This window comes from Hoplias malabaricus, chromosome 5 (assembly GCF_029633855.1).
Source record: "Hoplias malabaricus isolate fHopMal1 chromosome 5, fHopMal1.hap1, whole genome shotgun sequence".
In the NCBI taxonomy this organism is placed as follows: domain Eukaryota; kingdom Metazoa; phylum Chordata; class Actinopteri; order Characiformes; family Erythrinidae; genus Hoplias; species Hoplias malabaricus.
Window position 1 is genome coordinate 16,859,799 of NC_089804.1, and position 19,603 is coordinate 16,879,401.

The following is a 19,603-nucleotide window of genomic DNA, read 5'->3' on the forward strand; positions in this document are numbered from 1 at the left end:
ACCACTGCTTTAATGTAATCCATAAATTTAGCCAATGTAACTCTATTCTGAACACTTTTTTTTCATTGTATCTGTAATGGAATACAGTTTCTTGTATTTTTTATTCTAAATACGTAATGCTGTTTCATGTATTCCGTTACTCCCCAGCATTGTTCATGGCTGAATGCCATTAAATTCTCACAGCAATGGTCCAACATCTAGTGTAAAATCTTTACAGAAAGCAGAAGCTCCTACTCTAACAAGGGAGAAGAAACTACCTATTAATACCGATTAATAATCAGAAGTAATGCTGTATATTGGATGTGTTTGTCAAGAAGTAGCTGGCGTCAGTAATGCGTCAATTGTCACCTGGTAATTGGTGAATCAGCAAGTCACTTGTTGTGTCGATGCTGGTGTAGGCCAACTCTTGGTCAGTCATGAGAACAACAATGAGTCAGTCTTACCACACCTTACATTACTCAGCATGTATTATAAAGCATTCAGTCCACACAGCCAGGCCCGAGATTACTACAACTCCATTTCCTCATAATAGTGTTCCCTGGGTTTGGTTTGCATTTCTGAGCCTTGCATGCTATAATACTCAGAGCACAGTGTTCCAGCTAGTGGGTGGAAGACTGAGCCAGAATAGCACAGGACTTTGGACGCAAACATGAGCTTTGGGCACTCGATCATAGAAACACACACACACACACACACAGTGGGCGGTAACGCACAGCTTAAACGGCCGACGCATGACCCTGAACGTTCTGAGAGATCATTCCATGCCAAATTATCTGGGGAGAGGACAGCTTCATTGCACCCATACATCCTCCATGTCAAACATCATCTTCATTTTCCCGGAGAACAGGTGGGTCAGAAGGTCCAGGGTAATTGTTCTGGTGGTACTACACATTAGAAACCTCCAAAATCAGAGTCTGGCTAAAAGATATCTACATCAACATATGCACATATTTTTAATATTGCATTGACATTAAAATCACATTCCTTCCTGCAAAAATCTCCTCTGTCTAGTCACACCCAGTTTAATAGGCCATAAGTAATCATTAGTTTAAATACTAATTAAAGTAGACATAGTCTGCCCTTTTCTGCAATTCTGGGTCTTAATAAAACTTACTTTGGTCAAAATACCACAAGGATCAAACACCACAGCAGTGTCCTCCACCTGTCTAAACATCCCTGTTCAAAATGACAGGTTTCAGCACCTGTTCCTTTAAATGAGAATGAGCCACAGCTCAGTTCAACACAAAAGCCCAGGAGTGTGGAGCGAGGAATAAAAGCTCTGGAATTTTGTCATTTTCAGTCAGTTCTCTCTCTTCTTTGTTGCTGTTTAATTCATATAATCAGTATGTTTATTTTGCTGTGTTTGTTTTGCTCAGTATAACATCAGCTTTATGCTCTCACATAAACGCGGGTCTAGCGCTGTGACTGGAGAGTCCGACGAGGAGGCGGGACTATTCTAAAGTCGCTGCACTTGATGTAAGAAGCAAGACAAGTCATGTTCCACCCACATTAATGCAAATAACCTCCTAAATATTTAAATGTGAGCTTCCATATTGATTTGGGCATTAGATAGTGTAGAATATAGGGGACTGAAAGACAAAAAAAGAGAAACCTGTTACTGTGAGGTAGAAGTTCCTGTTTCAGAGGTCACGTCAAAGGAAAAACGTGTTGTTTAGTGGCCTCAGTCAATAGAAAAACATATGTAGCTGGAGGGGCATGGAGCCTCCATTTTCAGCAACAAAGATATAAAACTCAGGGGTAACACAACTCCAGTTAATATTTGGGATTTGACTGGAGCCTGCTCTTGCTGGGGGGAACCGACAGGTCCAGTCAGGGAGACGGCAAAGGTCCAGAGAGGCTGAGTGACCAGCAGGTGGGGATAAAGCAGACAGCTCATTAAAGCGGCTGATGGAGGTGTTTGTCGGGAGGGAGATAAACGGTGAATGCAACCACTGAACCCAAAGTTCAAGGTAATTTCCAAATAAATTAGTGTCTGAGCAACAGTGAAAAAAGAGACACCCCCCAGGCACTGTCTGCATGTGTGTCTGTGGTGTGAATTGGAGAGAGAGTGATTGCATGAAAAAGAGAAAAAAAGAGATGTACCCAGACAGTAATGTCCTTCGTCCCGTCCGTCTGAGCAGTCCAAGATGCCATCACACACTTTGCTCAGGTGAATGCACACGTCTGTCCCTCGACACTCAAATTCATTTGGGGGGCAATTGGACGTATGACTTTGGTGACCTGCAAAATAAAACACAGGACATATGCATTTTAATATACAAACAGTTATATACAGTATATAACAGTATATAATCGAGTAATTTCTGGAACCTCGTAAGTAATTGGACGGTGCAGAGGATAGCTTTACAACTTTCTGTTCTCTGGGATTTCTGTGGTATCATTTTTAACAGTTATATACTCTTAAAGCCATGAAAACAAGCCTACATTTCCCTGATCCATATAAGCACCAATATAAAACAGTAAAAAAAAATCTACTTTGAAAGCTCTTTGTGTTTAATTTTTTTAAAAACACTTAATACCAATTTCCACAAGCTTTATTTTCTTTATTTTCAAAACCTGTCCTGTCCATTTCCATGTTCTAAATGCCTCACACTAACCTAAAATAAATGGATTTCCGATCTGATGCATTTAACTGCCCTATGAAGGGTGCCATTTCTCATGTACTCGCCTTTAGTAACTTCAGCACAAGGGGCGCTATTTCTCACAGACATTCAGAAGCTGCTCCACAAGTGGCATTATTTCTCAATCACTCATGTTTAATCAGTGCAGGGGGCGCACTAATTCTTGGAGATGGCGCAATGCTACCTTAAGAACTTGTTAGCATTTGAAGCCACATAGCCTCATTGGTACATTCTATAGCTAGTAGCAATACTACATTCGACTTCAAACCTAATAACGTGTTCAACTCTTTGTCCCTGCCAAGCCCTAGAGGGGCTGCAGTTTAACCAAAAATTTGTAGAAGATTGGAGAGGAAATCTGGGCCAAGATCAGAGGAGAATTCTTGAGCTTGTCATTCTGCACATAATAAATGATGCATTTTTCTAGTCACATTGGAAGAGAACATCCAGTTCAGTTTAAATTGTGTAACTGGACATTTAGATAGTGAAAAAACCCTGACTGCACCACACCGTGTGCGACCCCGTCTTGTTTGCCGAGTTGTTTCAGTGACCCAGCTGATTCAGATTTGGACTGCAGTGTGCTGGTGAATGTAGTAGATGTGAGGCATCTGTTTACATTGCAATTTCCTCTATCCAAACAAAAGACTGACACCCCCCCCCCCCCCCCAACCCCAGATCTGGCCACTGGAAGCCCTTTAGTCAGTTCCAGAATAGGGCAGATCAGTCTGAAGGTCAGCCAGTTTTCAGTCTAGTTTGTGCTGTACACACAAACACACACTACTTTTTTCTCCTGTTTACTATTATCCTGTCTTTAAGAACTGTAAATATGACGGGAAGAGTTGTGGTGCTCTACATTGTTCTTGTGTGGTTGTTAGGAGTCCCATATTCTCTACATGTATGGCAGGTTCAGACATGTCAGTTGTGGTTTGATTAAAATGAACTCTGGTGCGATTGCTCTGTTGGTGCGGTTTGTTAGCGTAAGTATGAATGCTCCCTTTCAAACTCTGGTGCAGACCAAACAAGCTGACCAAGACCACCTGTCCTTTTCTAAACAAACTCTGGTTAGGTTTGTTTCAACTGTGAACAACACACAAATCAAAGGCATCGAAACAAACCAAACACAGGACATCATGTCCCAAGATGTCAAATAATGGTGTTGTGAGGGAACAGAATGCACTAAAACAAACAATGCCCTGAGGACAGACCTCCTAATGTCTTCTTTTTGTAGCATACCCTCTTTTCAGGGAGTAGAGGAATGTCTGGCGCTGTTTTGACTCCTTTTATCCATTTTACCACCTCTTGCTGTGTCAATTGATAAAACCAGAGCTGTTGTTTTAGTAAAACTACCTCCAGGTAAACACTCACAACTCAGAAGACTGCCTAGCAAAATAAAAGTCATACATTTGTCATATGCTACTTTTTTTTTTACTTACTTTGGTTTGATTGTAAACGTTTCTGTGAAATCAAACCAAACCAGGACTAAAATATAACAAAGTATCATTTTCTTGTTTGGTCTGGAGCAAGGGAACTGAACTGCAAGTCTAAACACACCCTTAATCTTTTGTTGAGCTGAATCTTACGTGCAGACACTTTAAAAAATCTCTTCAATCTCAGCACTGGACTCACGTGTATGTAAGAGCACAAAGAAAAATTTAATCAGAACAAAATAAATTAAATGAACACACAGAAACAAGGGTACTGTTTAAATACAGAGAAAACAAGACAAGAGAAGGAAGAAAACAGAGTGAAAACAGCTAAAATCCATAGCTTCTGCTGCTCCTTCCTCATTCCTAGCCTCTCGAGCTTTTTAAAGGAACAGGCATTGAAACCACTTGTTCTGAACTGGGGAAAGTGTTTGAGTAAACACTGCTGTGGTGTTTGGTCCTTGTGGTACATCACAAGTTTAAGACCCCAGGGATCTTAACTGGAAGGGCAATTATATGTTCCCGCTAAGCCACCATGTGCATGGTTTCACCTCATCTGCAGTTACTGATTGTCAACATCTGATCAACTTGTCTATAAACCCCTATGGCAAATCCAGTGGTGCTGGAGGAGTCAAATCACTGGCAGAGACGGATCCTGGGTAAGGACTTCTGGATCTGTAAAAGCAACCCACAGAATATTCTCGTAACTGGCAGCCAAGCAAAATATCCCACTGTGAGCAAAATGGAGCGGGACAACAAAGAGCTATTGTGTTTTTCCCCTCTTTTCCTGATACCATTAGCAATATTAGATGTTGTCTGTCAGGCCAGCATAAGCAGAGAGGAGTTGTGATCTGGGTAAAGCGCAGCAGTTCGGCCTCAGCCATCGCCTTGCGGCCCACACGGCAAAGAAAACTGTTTTCCTTGGCTGCATTTCCTTCATCTTCCTACTCTCCCACTCTCTCTCTCTCTCTGTGTATGTGTGTGTGTGTTACAGCTGCTGACCTATTTAAGCAAAACACCAGGAGAGAGAGAAAAAAAGAGGGAAAAGAACGCTTCACCTCCTGCACAGGAAGTGAGCAGGCTGGGGTTTTTTTGTTTTTTTGTTTGTTTCTTTTTTTTTTTTTTTGAAGGCAATAAGACTTGGGGAACAGTGACATGTTAAATGTGCAAGTCTAAGAGTTTCTATCCAAACAGGGACACTTGGCATGCCGTCGAGTCACACCAAAAACAAGGGCATAGTTATTTGGGCTCCCAAAGTGTGTGAGGGAGAGCAAGAAAGAGAAAGTTTGTGAGCTTTCACTAGCTCAGAAAAAGCCTGGGAACATTTCCTTGGGGTTAACACATACAGTTTTGATTCAGAGAAACGGTTTCGCCGCATGACGCCCTTTGATCACGCTGGCAGGTGTCTTCTGAGCCCTGCAGGTGTTACAGCTATTAGCAACAAGAGTTAAAAGGGTTTTACTCGTTCATTCATTCCTCTATTCACTCACCCATCTGTAACCACATCATCCTGGTCAGGGTCAATGCAGGTCCAGAGCCAACCTGCAATTACTGGGCAAAACCACTTGCGGCGCACTGTGCCAGCCACCACAAACAACAGGCAAAATTAAACACTCTGATGCAAACCATATCCAGAAAATATCTTGAAATATCATATTTTGTATATCATACCTGGCAAAAGAAAAACAAAATAAATATGAAAGTACAAAACAATACAGCTAAATATAAAAAAAATTGCAACTTTAGAGTGGGGTTGGACAATACAGCCAAAATTTATTCCACTCATCATGAAACTTTTACACAATGTGAAATCACAAATGATGTACTAAACTAAAAATGCACAAAAATTGAGGTACATGTTTTTCACTCGACAGCAATATGTTTGCTACATTTTCATTCTCCTACATTTCAGTATCACAAAGGCCATTGTGATTCTATTTATAAAAAAAATATATATATATCATGCAGCTCTAATGTGAAATTAACCAACCCAACATTTTATGCTTAAATAAGACAAAATGGTGATGGTCTACTTCGCAGACCAGTGCTCTGGCCTCAGATTTATACTGCACCTGCTTCGCTTCAGCCAGCAGGCTCTATTAATCAGCTGCTAAAAGTCTGGTAAGTACAGTTTAATGGTTTTGCCTTGGGACCCGGGCATGGAGCTGATCTATCCTCACCTGTCAATTCTACTACTACACAATAGTGCTTTGTCAGTGGTCAGTTTGGTCAGTGGACTGCTATCAGCATCTCAATCAATGCCAGTGCCCCTGGTGTATGGTCCTATTGGGTGTCCAGGGATAGACGCAGTGAAGAACAGTTAAGACACTGCATAGCAACTCTACTGAGTGCATTACAGCTCAATCTCAGTTGATGTCTTAATTTTATCAGTATCAATGAAAATATCAGGAATAATGCACTAATAATTAGCTACATTTTTGTGGCATGAAAATTGATCACTGCAGATACTGATCACTACTGGGCAGATACTGACTGCTGACGAAAGGCTAGAAGATTATGCAGGTTGTGCAACGACTGATACAGTTAGCCTTTAAAAGTCCTTTAAGGTGTAGCAAAGAGAGGGGTGGGGGGTTTATAGCCATGTAAAGTGGCCAGTAAGTCTAAGTACCTAGGGTTTTAAAATAATGAACATTGTCTGCCCTGTCTATTATTGGCTAGCCCTGAATAAAGCTTTAGAGAATGTGGGATAAATATTAATTTTGCTTATAGGACTAAAAGCTAGAGCCCTATTGTTTTTAAAACCACCCAGCCCGAAGTTTCATTACGCGTGACTATGCAGAGTTGGAGGAATCTGTATGCAAGACCAAACCTCTGTCTCTGCCTGTGTGTGGTTTCATTCCCTCTGTTTTTCCAGCCCTTTCCCTACCTCTGTGTGTGTATACGTCTGTCTGCGTGTGTGCATGTGTGTCTGGCCTGCTGGCAAAGAGCAAAAGAAAGTACAGGCTAGATCCAGCTCCGAAAGCACAACAAACAGAGCAAACTCATCTCTCAAGCCCCCTATCCTCACTGCCCCCGACTCTACCGAAGGTTCTAGAACTACATGGGCCAAAAACAAAAGACTCAGATCAGCACCAATGTCAGAATGCTACAATTATTGTGAAGGGGACTGAAAAAAAAGTGTGAGAACAGCAAATTAAAACCAAACAGAATGTATGGAGCTCATTTAATCACAGTATAACAGTGAGCAGAGAGGAGGAAGCATGGAGGCCAACAGAGTCATCACTAAAATACTAAAACTTCCAAATGCCTGCAGCCATTTACATTTAAATAAAAATAAATGAATGAAAAAAATATATATAATAAATTAATGAATGAATGAATGAATGAAAACATTATAAAAAAAACAAAGAGAAGTGGTCCCAAATCACCATTAAATGTTTACACACCCCCACTATGTCAGTGTCACTGCAGCACTTGGAATGATCCACCACGCAAATCATACCTGCTCTGTGGTGGACCTTTGTAACTTCTGACAGTTAAATAAAAAACAGCATGAAAGGGCTGACCAAGTATGCATAGTCTATGTGGACCCTAGTCTGTAATTGTAGAACTATAAAATGGCCAGCGAAGCTGATGAAATGGACAAGGAGTGTTGAAACAATGAAGTTATCCTAATGAATTGGCTGATCTGTGTATGTGTGAGTGAGAGCAGAGCAGAGTAGAGTCGGGGGCAGTGCTGTTCGTGTGATGTGGGAGTGAAGGGAGGAAGTCATTGGATGTGGGTTAACAGCAGCAAACTCGAATGGGCAATGAGTGCTTCCTTCCTGGATCTCTCACCGATATAAACACATATATTTGGGGTTTTTTTATTCTTTTTTTTGATAACGGTAGAGCAGGATTTAAAAAAAAAACGTTTGTCATAGATACCACACAGAATCATTATTATCAAGAGTGTATCCACCAACTCTATGTCTATGCTGGTGTTAAATCTTATTTTATGTTTATATTTTCTTTCTAGAAAATATACGACACAACATAATTTTTTTTGTTGTATAACATATATTTGGAATTCAAAATTCAGACATTCCCCTGCTCTTTTGCTATTTTATGGTAATGTGTGGACAATTGTCATTTTATAAACAACGAAACACCCTAAGAATAAAGTATTAATATGCTATGTTCATGATCACCAACATTGTTAAAGTTGATTATATTATTATTGTAAAAATGACTAAATGGGGGAGACGGGGGCAGCGAGGGGACCGAAAGAAACGGTATAATTGTCCACAATGCTACTCCTGGGACAACACCATCCTGCCTTTAACAGCTGTTCTGTAATGAATAGCGTCATCCTTCCAGCTGTGCGCCTGCAGGCCCTTCGGCCGAGGCTACAACCACAGTCTGAAAGATGAGCATGAGGGAGCCAGGAAGTGTGTTTAAACAAACGTTACATTCAGCGCACAGCAATAAGTCAAGCTAACGGAGATAGAGTTCCCCTCTGTAATAAGCAGGTAATGCAATACCTCATTTAGCAAGACATTAGAAGGACTTTGGATTAAGCAGATTTGTGGGTCGGAAGCCAGAGAGCAATATCTACTCCCACCCTGCCACTCAACTTTGTCTCGACCGGGTCCTGTGATATCAGCCAAGAGATGGAGCCAAGTTTTATGGGAATCTAATCACGCATACCTAATTCAGTCCTATTTGAAATGAACAATAGTCAGGGGCCGGGATGACAAAAGACAAGACAAAAGCACAAGGACAATGCTAGCAGAGAGGGGCACGTGGGATAAAGAAGTCTCCCTCAGCTATTACCACCCAAGAATGGGGCTAATTGCATTATTGTAATGAACCGACTGATCAGCTGACAAAGGAGACAGATTAGGGAGGGGTCTTCTCTGCCTCTGCATAGGGCTTTCCATTGTAGATCCTTCAGGAGACTCTTAAAGCTTACAAGTTTCCAAAGGGACCATGTTCCACCTACTATTGTACCATGGGAGAATGGAAAGTAGATGCATAACTAGGGTTCTAGCTGCAAGAGACCTGTCTGGATTAAGGCAATGAGTGGCTCTTAGTCGAATTAGCAGTGGCTTTCCTGTCTGATCTTGTGTTGAGAGGCGTGTATCGTTACACTCTTGCTCACACCAGAACTGCAGAGCTACACCCCACTACCTACGCCAGGCCTACACTGCACAATTTAAGCCGGGTGTTTAAGTCTGGTTTGGCTGTCTGTGACTCAGTCATCTTTTGGCACGTCGTACGGAGAATGTCCAAAGCTTCATTTAAGTGGAAGGACAGTCTCTGACATATCTGAAAGTTTGATCACTCATCTTGCAGCCATTGTTTCAGCTTTTGTCAAAAAAAAAACAACACATTGGTAGGTGGATTGGCAACTCAAAAGTGTCCGTAGGTGTGAAAAGGTGAGTGAACGTGTGTGTGTGTCGCCCTGTGAAGGACTAGCGCCCCCTGCAGGGTGTGTTCCCGCCTTGCACCCAGTGATTTCGGGTAGGCTCTGAACCCACCGCGACCCTGAATTGGATAAGAGGTTTCAGACAATTAATTAATTAATAAATTAATTTTATTAATAAATGCAAGACAACATCTTTAAATAGAGAGAGTAAAAAGTTGCCGTTTATAGTTCTGATTTGTATTCATTTTAACTACTCTTTTTTTTTTTTTTTTTACAGCAAATGCACAATTCTCCTGCCTGTGGAAATGTTTTTGTTTTTCGTTCACACTTCATTTGGCAAAGTAAACATTTGCTACTAACCCAAGAAATAAAACACAAATGAATTTAGCTGAGAGAATTGCTCTATGTATAAATTTAAATAAAAATGCAATATCATGCAGGGAGAATTCATTTAAAATGACCGGCTCTTGGCACTTCTACTGATAAAAATACATACACACTCTGTATACATGCTCAGTTATAAAATGGGAATAAAATAAAATAATAAATAAACTATTCATCAACTTCATTCCCACCCAACGTTTGACAGAGTGCTACAGTAAACCAGAAAGTATTCCTCTTTTTCATCATTTTGTATACTACATATTGTTACAACCCTTTGTATGCAGGACCAGTGGTGGAAATAGGTTTTTAAAACCTTTCTCTGTGGTTAGCCTAACTTTTTTACTTTTTCCATCAAAGAACTTATTACTGCAGTCTTTTACACAACCCTATTGTACTTTTTCACCAGTAAATTGAAGGAAATACAAACAGAAAATGTTGTGTGTTAACTAATTACAGAATGTCCTTGACCAAAGGACACCCCAACATGGCAGTGAAAACTGTTCTTGTCAGTTTACCTCATCTGACAATCCCTGATTTTGAGCCTCTAAACTGTCTTTGCATGCGTTATAAGATCAATGGTATTGTCTTATAAATATATCCCCTCTACGTTATTTGAAGGTGTCTATAGACAGAACTGTTTGTAGGGTTTGTGTTTCACGTGCAGTGGGAGTATCCATGTCCGCAGGCTGAACAGACTTGTACATGCACTGTAGCGCATTTGTACTCAAACTTATGCACCACTCAGCTCAGGGTGTATCACCCCATTCCAGTTGGGCTTGACATTCCTCTCCTCCCCCAGCCAGTTACATAATGACCTTCCTTTTGGCTCCCCAATGAGCTTTTGTTGTGAGTGTGTTTTGTGAAGACACAGAGTCCCCTGCGAACTCCAGGGGTGCATTTCACAAAGCAGGATTTCTCAGATTGCCAGATAACTTAAGACCGTCTTGTACAGGGAAAGGTCAAGAACATTTGTATTCCTGTTCCTAGGCTCTGCACAGTTCACAGAGTGCGTTTTCTCCGCTGGGCAGACATGTTAAGTTTGTGGAAACAAGGATAAGTCATTTATTTTGGGCTCAATCTAACTGGCTACTTGAGAAATCCCACAGGTATAGCGTAACATAAAAATCTCCTGTCCCAATTCTTGCCCTAAGCCCTTAGGCATTCCTGGAAGTGTGAACTTTGTCGAAAGTGATGACGTTGTCGAAGGGTGAGAAAAAGGGGAGCAAGTGTTCAAAGGGTCAGAGCGTTACAGAAATAACAGAATGGGACACTATTGCTCTTCAGGTTTTTACATCACTACACAAAACACAGCAGCTTCCAGCCAAACTGGGTTTAAATTTACATAGTTTTATTACATGTTCTGCCAATAATCCTCACTAATTCACTGGACACATATGTTAATGCCTTTCGTGAATGCCTTTTTTTGTTAATCACCTGTCGTGAACTTGTCAGATTATCCAGATTATTAAAGCCACAGCACCATAGCGCAAGTTGCTCTGTATGTTTAATAAACGGGTCTGTGACCTCCATTACATTTATTAATCGGACTTTTAGAAATGTAAATATTTGGTTACCAGAGATGTCCTGTTTCTTTATCAAGTTCACAAAATATAAAAGAACCTGCATTTAGTAATGCTAAAATAACACTTATATGCCTGAACTTTATATACGTTTACAGATTCCTCATTTATAAAACATAACTCAAAACACACAGGTCTTGATAAAAAGAAACGATTCTGGTTGCACTTGAAGCGTTAAAGTTTCTCAGTGTTCCGAGGCATCTTGTTATTGATTTCTGCGAGGACGTCACACGTCCACAACAGATGATGCCTTTGTGAAGGGAATGAACGTTCCTAGTAGAAATCAGTCAAATCACTAAGCCTCCTCCAGTCAGTCCCACTCAGGCACGGGGTCCACTAACCTGTGGAGTTAGGATGACTCAGTAGTATGGTGCTCACAGCTTAACACAAAGCAGCCTTAAAATAACCTGACCTTGGCTGATCCATCACTACACACCCACAGCTCTTGCTCTTTATACCCACTACCTTTGACCAGAATAACAAACACTGGTGATTACCTGCAAATTGACCCGGTGCCTTTGAAACAACCCAGTTCCACAGAACAGCATCAAGAGTGCAAGCCAAAGCACTCCATTATTGCCACTGATTGAAAGTTTTTACCACTCTAACAAAATCAGCATTTGAGCCAACGGTCTCCAACGGATCACTATTGCAAATATAGTCAAATTCCATTAGCTGCACTCAAAATAAATGCCATGGATACATAACAGCTATAAAAAGATGACAGATCATAAAGAGGAGAAGAAAAAATTACTTGGAATTTGCTGTTTCGATTTTGTAGTGGAATACTTTGTAGGAAAGTGCTGAAATTCTGATACCAACAAAGTCCAGCACTGCCAGCCACTTTTAAATAGCACTATTACAGACAACATATTATAATTACTGAAAAATTTATTGTTCAGTGCATTAGCACAAACTATGAAACAAGACCACCCAAGTCCGTGTTTTCACTCATTTGATTTTGTGCTACTTTTAAAGTTAAGTGGAGACACATTAGAGCTGTCGACCCACCTCCTTGTTAGAGTCTCTCCAATCACATCACTGGACTCTTCTTTATGCGATAGCGCAAAGATGAGGTTAAACAGAGCAAAACAAAAAATGAGCACAGGAAAATAAGAGCACTGATTAAATATGGAGAAAACCACAACTGAGCCAAAAAAGCTAAAAACCAGAACTTCTCACTCCTGGACTCTTGAGCTGTGGCTCATTTTCATTTAAAGGAACAATAAATAAGTTTTCCTCTATTATACTATTATCAACACTCCACAGGGAACTTCAGAGATATAAATTCATTCATTCGTTTTCTGAAACCGCTTCATCCTGGTCAGTGGACGCAAGGCATGAACACACCCTGTAAAGGGCACTAGTTTATTGCAGTACATCACACACACAGTTACTCACATACACCTGTGTGGACAATGTCAGTCCACCTACCAACATGTGTTTTTGGACTGTGGGAGGAAAACCACACAGACAGAGGGAGAACATACTCCTCACAGACCCTAGGTCCCATATTTCTGTGACCTTTCAGACAGGTACAGTATATAAACAGATAAATTAATAGCTATATTTGGGCTCCCATCAGAATACTGTTGGCAATTTAGTAATGTGGAAATCTGGAAAATATTAATATTACATTACTATGTGGAAATAAACACATGTAAATTAATATGGCCACGAGGCTGCTATCTCAATCAAGAGGAAAAAAAAAGTTTTTTATTTGTGGATTAAGTAATATCCCATATTTAATACTGGAGCATATTGACAGTAAAGTACAGTACAGTGTTTTATCAATAATTTAATTTCTCCTCTTACTTATTTGCAACTGTTTTCAAAACATTAATATTGAGAAGTCATTTTGGAAATAAAGAGAAATGCACTGACAAATACTGAATTATTGTTAATGTCTGGGGTGGCGCACCACAAAGCATTAGTGCTTAGGGCACCCAAATGGCTAGTGCCTATGGCTATGGCTATTAAAGCCTTTCATGGAACAATAAACACTATTTTGCACAGGAGAAATAAAGCAGCACTGGTTCATCAACCAGCATCAACATATTTGATGTAAGAGTGAGTGACGGAGGACAAGAAGACAAAGTGATGACAGGAGACAACAGGGGGGAGAGGGAGTGGTGCCTGGCTGCCGTGAGAAAAGTTTGTGCATTGCTGTTGCGAAATGAGAGAGCCGGTAAGAAAGGCTTTGGGAGATCCAACTTTTCCTGAGATACAACATGGTCTTGTTATAACTGGGAAAAAAACGTTATGAAACACAGCAGACATTTACCGAAACGAATAGGGCACACCACAAGGAAACACAGTATATTTTTCAGAATTTCATTTCTGATCTCCAGCTGACCCATGCCACTGCAAGTTAATCTGAAGCAGAGCAAATTCTATCCAAGCCTGACCTGACCTTAAATACCTCATCAAGATTTGAGTCAGAAACTGACACGAGTGCAAAAAACATTCAGTTTGAAAGTGACCAGAGCGCTCAATTGACAGTCGGTGCACACCTTAAAGAAGTTTAGAAACACTTGGGTTCCTCAGTGTATATTGCCCAATATCTTCTAATCTTTATGCAACCTAATACACAGGTTCCCACCACACCACTCTAGTGTGAGATCGTGTGAATGTGTATGTATGCTCTTCAGTAGGACAGAATTCATTATGTTTGTTAGCGGTCGCAGTTCCAACGGCTGTGGGTCAGACTTGCCATGGCACGTCTAAGTGTATGTTATATAAGCCTAGAGTACGGTACAATTCCTGTGACCCGCACAACCCCAGTCTGTAACCGTCTGCCAGGAGGAGCCACAGCCTGCTACAAGTACAAATGGCTCCAGGATAATCGCCTCATTTCCCTCACCTCCTGCTTACCACAGCACTTAACACTGCATCTGAATGTGAAAGAGGCCATTCCCAACACATCTGAGCCCAGGCTGAACTCTCTTCAACTCTCTGCAGTGCATTCAAAGATTAGAGCTAGTTCACACCCTGTTCCAAACGTAGGGACAGTAGTATCTGTGTAGACCAGAGATTCATTCTAACATATGCAATTTTTTTTTTTTGTGAATATGGTCATGCAAATAGTTTGTGAAAATGTAAAATTTCTTTATGAGTTGAAAGGGACATTTAAAGACTAATAAATTATTATTATTTTTATTTGTATAACATCTTCCATACATAAATGCAGCTCAAAGCGTATTACAGAAATGATGTAAACAAAAAATAATAAAATATGAAATGGTAACGATGTAACAGCAACTAAACTCAATCATTCATTAAAGTTGTGTATGGTCAAACATGACAACAAAATGCACAAATTTCATCAACCATTTTGGAGTTCATCACTTGTATCTCCAACCACTCACATCGGGTTAGTGTTCCAGATTAAGAATGTGAAAAGTGAAATTCTCCAATTGGATAACACACCTAACAAGCTTAATTAGAATTCTTTACTGTTCAAAATTACTCATAACAAACTTATTTACCTTGGAGTTTCAGTTATTCTATCATACTCCCAACTTTTCCATGCACATTTTACTTCACTCTTTATATGCATTCAGCAAGACATTGACTGGTGGTCCTCCTTGCCAATGTCATTGGCTTGCAGAATCAATGCTATTAAAATGAAGTTTTTATATCTTTTTCAATTCACTCCTCTAAAACACTCTACAAAGATGATGCCTTCATGTCATTCAAACAAGTTAAAAGTTTCAATTAAAACCATTACATTATTTTTAGATTCCTTCAACCTTTAATATTAAAATATATCAACATCATCTACAAAGACAATAATAAGAACTGAAAAACTGAAATGAACAATAAAAATGCATATAATCTGTGCACGTGGCAATCCAAATCAAAAGTAGATGTCAATTTACATGTACAAATGCACCTAGTCTATATGTCTATTTTAAAAGACATATTGCCCTGAGCTTTTATTCTATACACTCTTACTGCTCAAACAAAGCTAATGCAGGGGAAGCATCTCAATAGACTGCAAAACACAGTTAAAAGTATTATTCTAGGAAAATTATCGTACCATTCCACTATCTTCAATCATTCTGAGAAGTTTTGTTTATGTCACATTTTCCAGCCGACATGATTTTAATCGTTTAAGGTTTGGTCAGGAGGGGGACAGTGCACTCACCTACTAATTCAAACAGTCATTAGTTCCCAAGACTCTAGATGCCATCTAATCACTTGCTCATTACCATAACACCTGTATTAATTAGGATGTGCTTTATGTAAATTATGTGTAGATAAGGTAACACTTTATAGATCCCAAAGGAAATTGTAGATGAGGCACATGTTGGCTTCTGCTTGAATTTATGTTCGGAAACTGATTCATCAACTGCGCTGAAATCAGCTTGTTTGCGCATTGTACAAAACATTCATGATCACACAATGAGAAGGTTGTATACTTCATTGAACACGGTCAACTCTGGACTCATTTTTAATGCAGTTCTGATGAGGGCCATTGAGTGGTGGAAGGAGTTTTAAGTATTTCAATAAGAACAACAGGAAATGCACTTTCAAACTGGATCCAAATTATAATTTTTAATTTTTAAATAAAAGGTGAGATAACACAGTGGTAATTTACTGTGCAAACTTTATCAGAAGCTGTGACAGGCTTCAAATATGAATTGGGCAAATACTTCCAAAATTGTTCCAGAAATGAAAACATCAAATACCAACATATAGTGTTTCTGTAATGAAACCATATCTACTAATCACCACTTTTGGTTCATAATGTGCCGGCTTTTTACAACTGTTTTCGGAGCAGTTGCTGTATTGAGACCCTGCTGAAATGAGGGGTGTGAACCCAGCTTGTTTTATCACAGCCTACTGAGAACACACCTTAGTTTGTTGAGTCTGAGTTTGTTGTCTGTACCTCAGTAATGGAGCCAACGAAAACCTCGTCTGATGACATACAGACTGTTTAAGACTTCCTGCTGAGGGTCTGGTGTAAAAAAGCAAAGCAATTTAACCCTTAATCATCACAGTGGCTGCCAGCAATAACAAAGTCATGTTATGACTGCGCCTAAATTATTTTGTGCTCCTGCTGAAAGTATGAATCATAATCTCTCAATCTACACATTTGTGTTTGTAACATTTTATCATGACGACAGTTATCGTTTTTACCTTGGTTTTCTTAGCGTGGGAAATATAGACATGCACAACACAGTGTACACACCATTTCAATTAGTAGGAAGTCTATTCTGTTGCACTAATTAATAGAATGTTGAGAATGAACCCATTTTAGAGCTGAAAATGTTATTATAATGACTGAGAATAAAGTGGTGACCAAACACTGGATAAGGGAGATTTTAATCAAGGAATGGATTTTGCATTCTTATTGTTAATCACTTTTTTGAGTGATATTCCCAAAAAGCTTATAGATAATATATTTTAAAATATCTCATAGCATTAAAAACCATACTGCTTCAGTTATTAACCCTCTGGGCTCAATGTGTCAAATTCGATGATTAATGCTTTTTAATAACTTCACAAAATCACAGCACAAAAATACAGCTCCAACATTTCCTAAAGTTGCAGTGTCTGCTCTTTCCATTCCATCTTATCGCATGATCTGATGTGACTCACATCTGGAGAGATGAGGCTATGAAGAAGGGTTAAGATACTGTACATGACACAGACATTATCTGTTTCTCACTATGTGTAATTAATGGATTCATGTGTCCATCAACATTTTGTGTGAAAAGGACGATTGAACACTAATGATTAAAACTGTTATGAAGAACTCCTAAAATCACACTTCAGCTTTTTATGATTACCTCTTTTCCCAGTGCTATAGGTCAAAAAGTGAGAGCTGACATTGTTATACATTATGAGTATCAAGGATGTTTAATGCAAATTTAGAGAGATATGCAAACATTGAGAAAATGCCATTAGATGGCCATCGAGTTAAATGGAACGTCTACAACTGTGAGAAAATGCTGTTCTCTCTGGCTTGATTTTATGTTCAGAAGCTGTGTTTTTAAGGTGGAAAGGTATGTTTGTGGGAAAATAAAGACTGCTGTTTGTATGTAGCTTAAGTTTAAATTGTCTATGTTTATATTCACCATTTAAATTACCAAAGAAACTCATTTATAACACAAGTTGTTTAGTTTTGTTGCACTTTCTGTCTGTTCATTTCATGCAGTTAGCAGTCTCTGAAACCTAGAATGGGTTCCTCCCTAAATAATATGAAACTTTATTTAAACTTTTTATTTAACTTTAAACTTTCTATGCCATGAACAAAGAAAGAAGAAGCCTAGCATGTCTGACCAAGCACTTTTTTTTAAATACTGGGACTTTATAAACACATTAGAATTGTTTCCAGTTAGCAAATAATCTGGAAAACTAGCAAATGATGAGTATTACATCACATGTGCATTGCATAAACGCATTTACAGGGAGTGTCGATTTCAAAAACAGAAACTTTTCAAACCACCCAGACAGATGGTTTACAAGAAATCCCCCGCAAAGGGCAAGGCTACGATCTGTACCCTCACAAGATAAGGCTAAGTTTAACAAGTCTGTGTGTTCATGAGAGAATGACTAATTATGTCTGGCTCTGTGAGGAGGGCCTGTTCGTCAGACTTTGTCTGAGCAGAAGCTCTTATCTCACTCCTCCCAGGTTTGGAGAGCCACTGCAGAGTTTGATGCTGTCAGTCAGAGAGGTTACATAATGGCCTGCTCCCCACCGAGCCGCAGGAAGATTCAATTCGGATTACTCTAATCAAACTGGCTGCTTTTTAAAGGGGATTGACCTTGTGTCATTCTGCGAGGTGGGCCTTCCTTTTCAAAGCAACTGGCAAAAAAATCCTAGTTTTCTTCAGAATCTAAAAGTAGTTTATCAGCCAAGACTTGTTCAGTGGCTGATGATTGTTCATTTAGGTTTGCACTTGAGCTATGAACCTAACATAGCTAACAGGTAACAAGCTATATATAGCTGCTAATTATGTTATATGTTGAAAATGTCCTTGAGAATTTGATACCAGTCAACTTCAGCATCACTAGTGAGGCCAGATAATGGATGGATGGATAGTGAGGCCAGGTACTGATGCTGGATGATTACTTCTGCATCACAAATATAAATTGACCCAAATCAATCCCAAAAGTCCATTTCTTCAGATATCTTTCAGAGTAATTACCAACCTATAACTAGCTCTAGTCCATGCTTGGCACTGAACATGATGACCTTGTGCTTATGTACAGCTGCTCCCAAGCACCCCAATACAGGTTACAAGCTGTTTGTGCAGAATAGAACATCTCAGATAATAACAATGGGTGCATGTTAACAGTGTATTAAGAAAAGTCTGTGAAATTTGTAACAATATTTAACCATCCTCAAATACGCGCTTACATACTGTGCATTGCACAATCGATACGTTAAGAGTCTCAAAGGAGCAGTCAGGAGACTGAAGGGACACATTCTACGAAGCATAAACAGCTTCAGTGTGGGACTAAAAAAGCATTTTGATTCTTCAGTGTATGTAAGCTGAAAATAAAAAATAATTAACTATTACTTAAATAAATATTGCTGTGTGGAGGTGTAAGAAAAGCAGAGGCAGGTTTGTTGGGCTGGGACCGTGTACGTTTAAAAAAGACGCACACAAAAAGCACAAGTAGAACTACAGGGCTCCTTTATATGGACAAAACACACACACACACTTATATAAAAGAAGTTAATTAGAGGGTTGCCTAAGCCCCATTTACAGCGTCTCAGCGGATTCCTGTGCTCAGTTCCAGACGTCCTGCTCCCGGTCCTGCAGCGGACGAGCACAATTACACTTCAAACAAAGCTATTGTCCTCACTGCAGCCAAAAACACAGCTTTACAGCTCACCACAGCTTAATTCTGCCCCTTTCTGTTTATTATATTCTGTTCCATATTACCATGCAGAGAAACAACGACCACCCTTATATTTCAGATAGATAGATAGATAGATAGATAGATAGATAGATAGATAGATAGATAGATAGATAGATAGATTCACAAAGAGAAAGAGTAATGACTCTGTCTGCTACTTCTCTGTTAAAGTGTCTCATCCAATCAGTGAGGGCTAATGAAGCAGTGGATCCACATCCACACAGCTCTGAGTCATGCTAGAGCTTTACCTGGTGTGTGTGTGTGTGTGGAATGAGGGCAGCAATTGCAGCTTAGGTGATGTGTGTGAAAACAGCAACACAAAACCCA

At 39.6% G+C, this 19,603-nt stretch overlaps 1 protein-coding gene across 2 annotated transcripts in view; it reads right to left on the bottom strand.

The window, feature by feature from the left end:
- The window catches only part of lrp1ab (low density lipoprotein receptor-related protein 1Ab), a 197,990-nt gene that overhangs the window by 136,813 nt on the left and 41,574 nt on the right, over positions 1 to 19,603 (bottom strand). For both annotated transcript variants that reach the window (XM_066670352.1, XM_066670351.1), the window contains exon 3: positions 2,104 to 2,241. In XM_066670352.1, the coding sequence (XP_066526449.1) occupies positions 2,104 to 2,241 (138 nt within the window). The remainder of the gene's footprint in view (positions 1 to 2,103; positions 2,242 to 19,603) is intronic.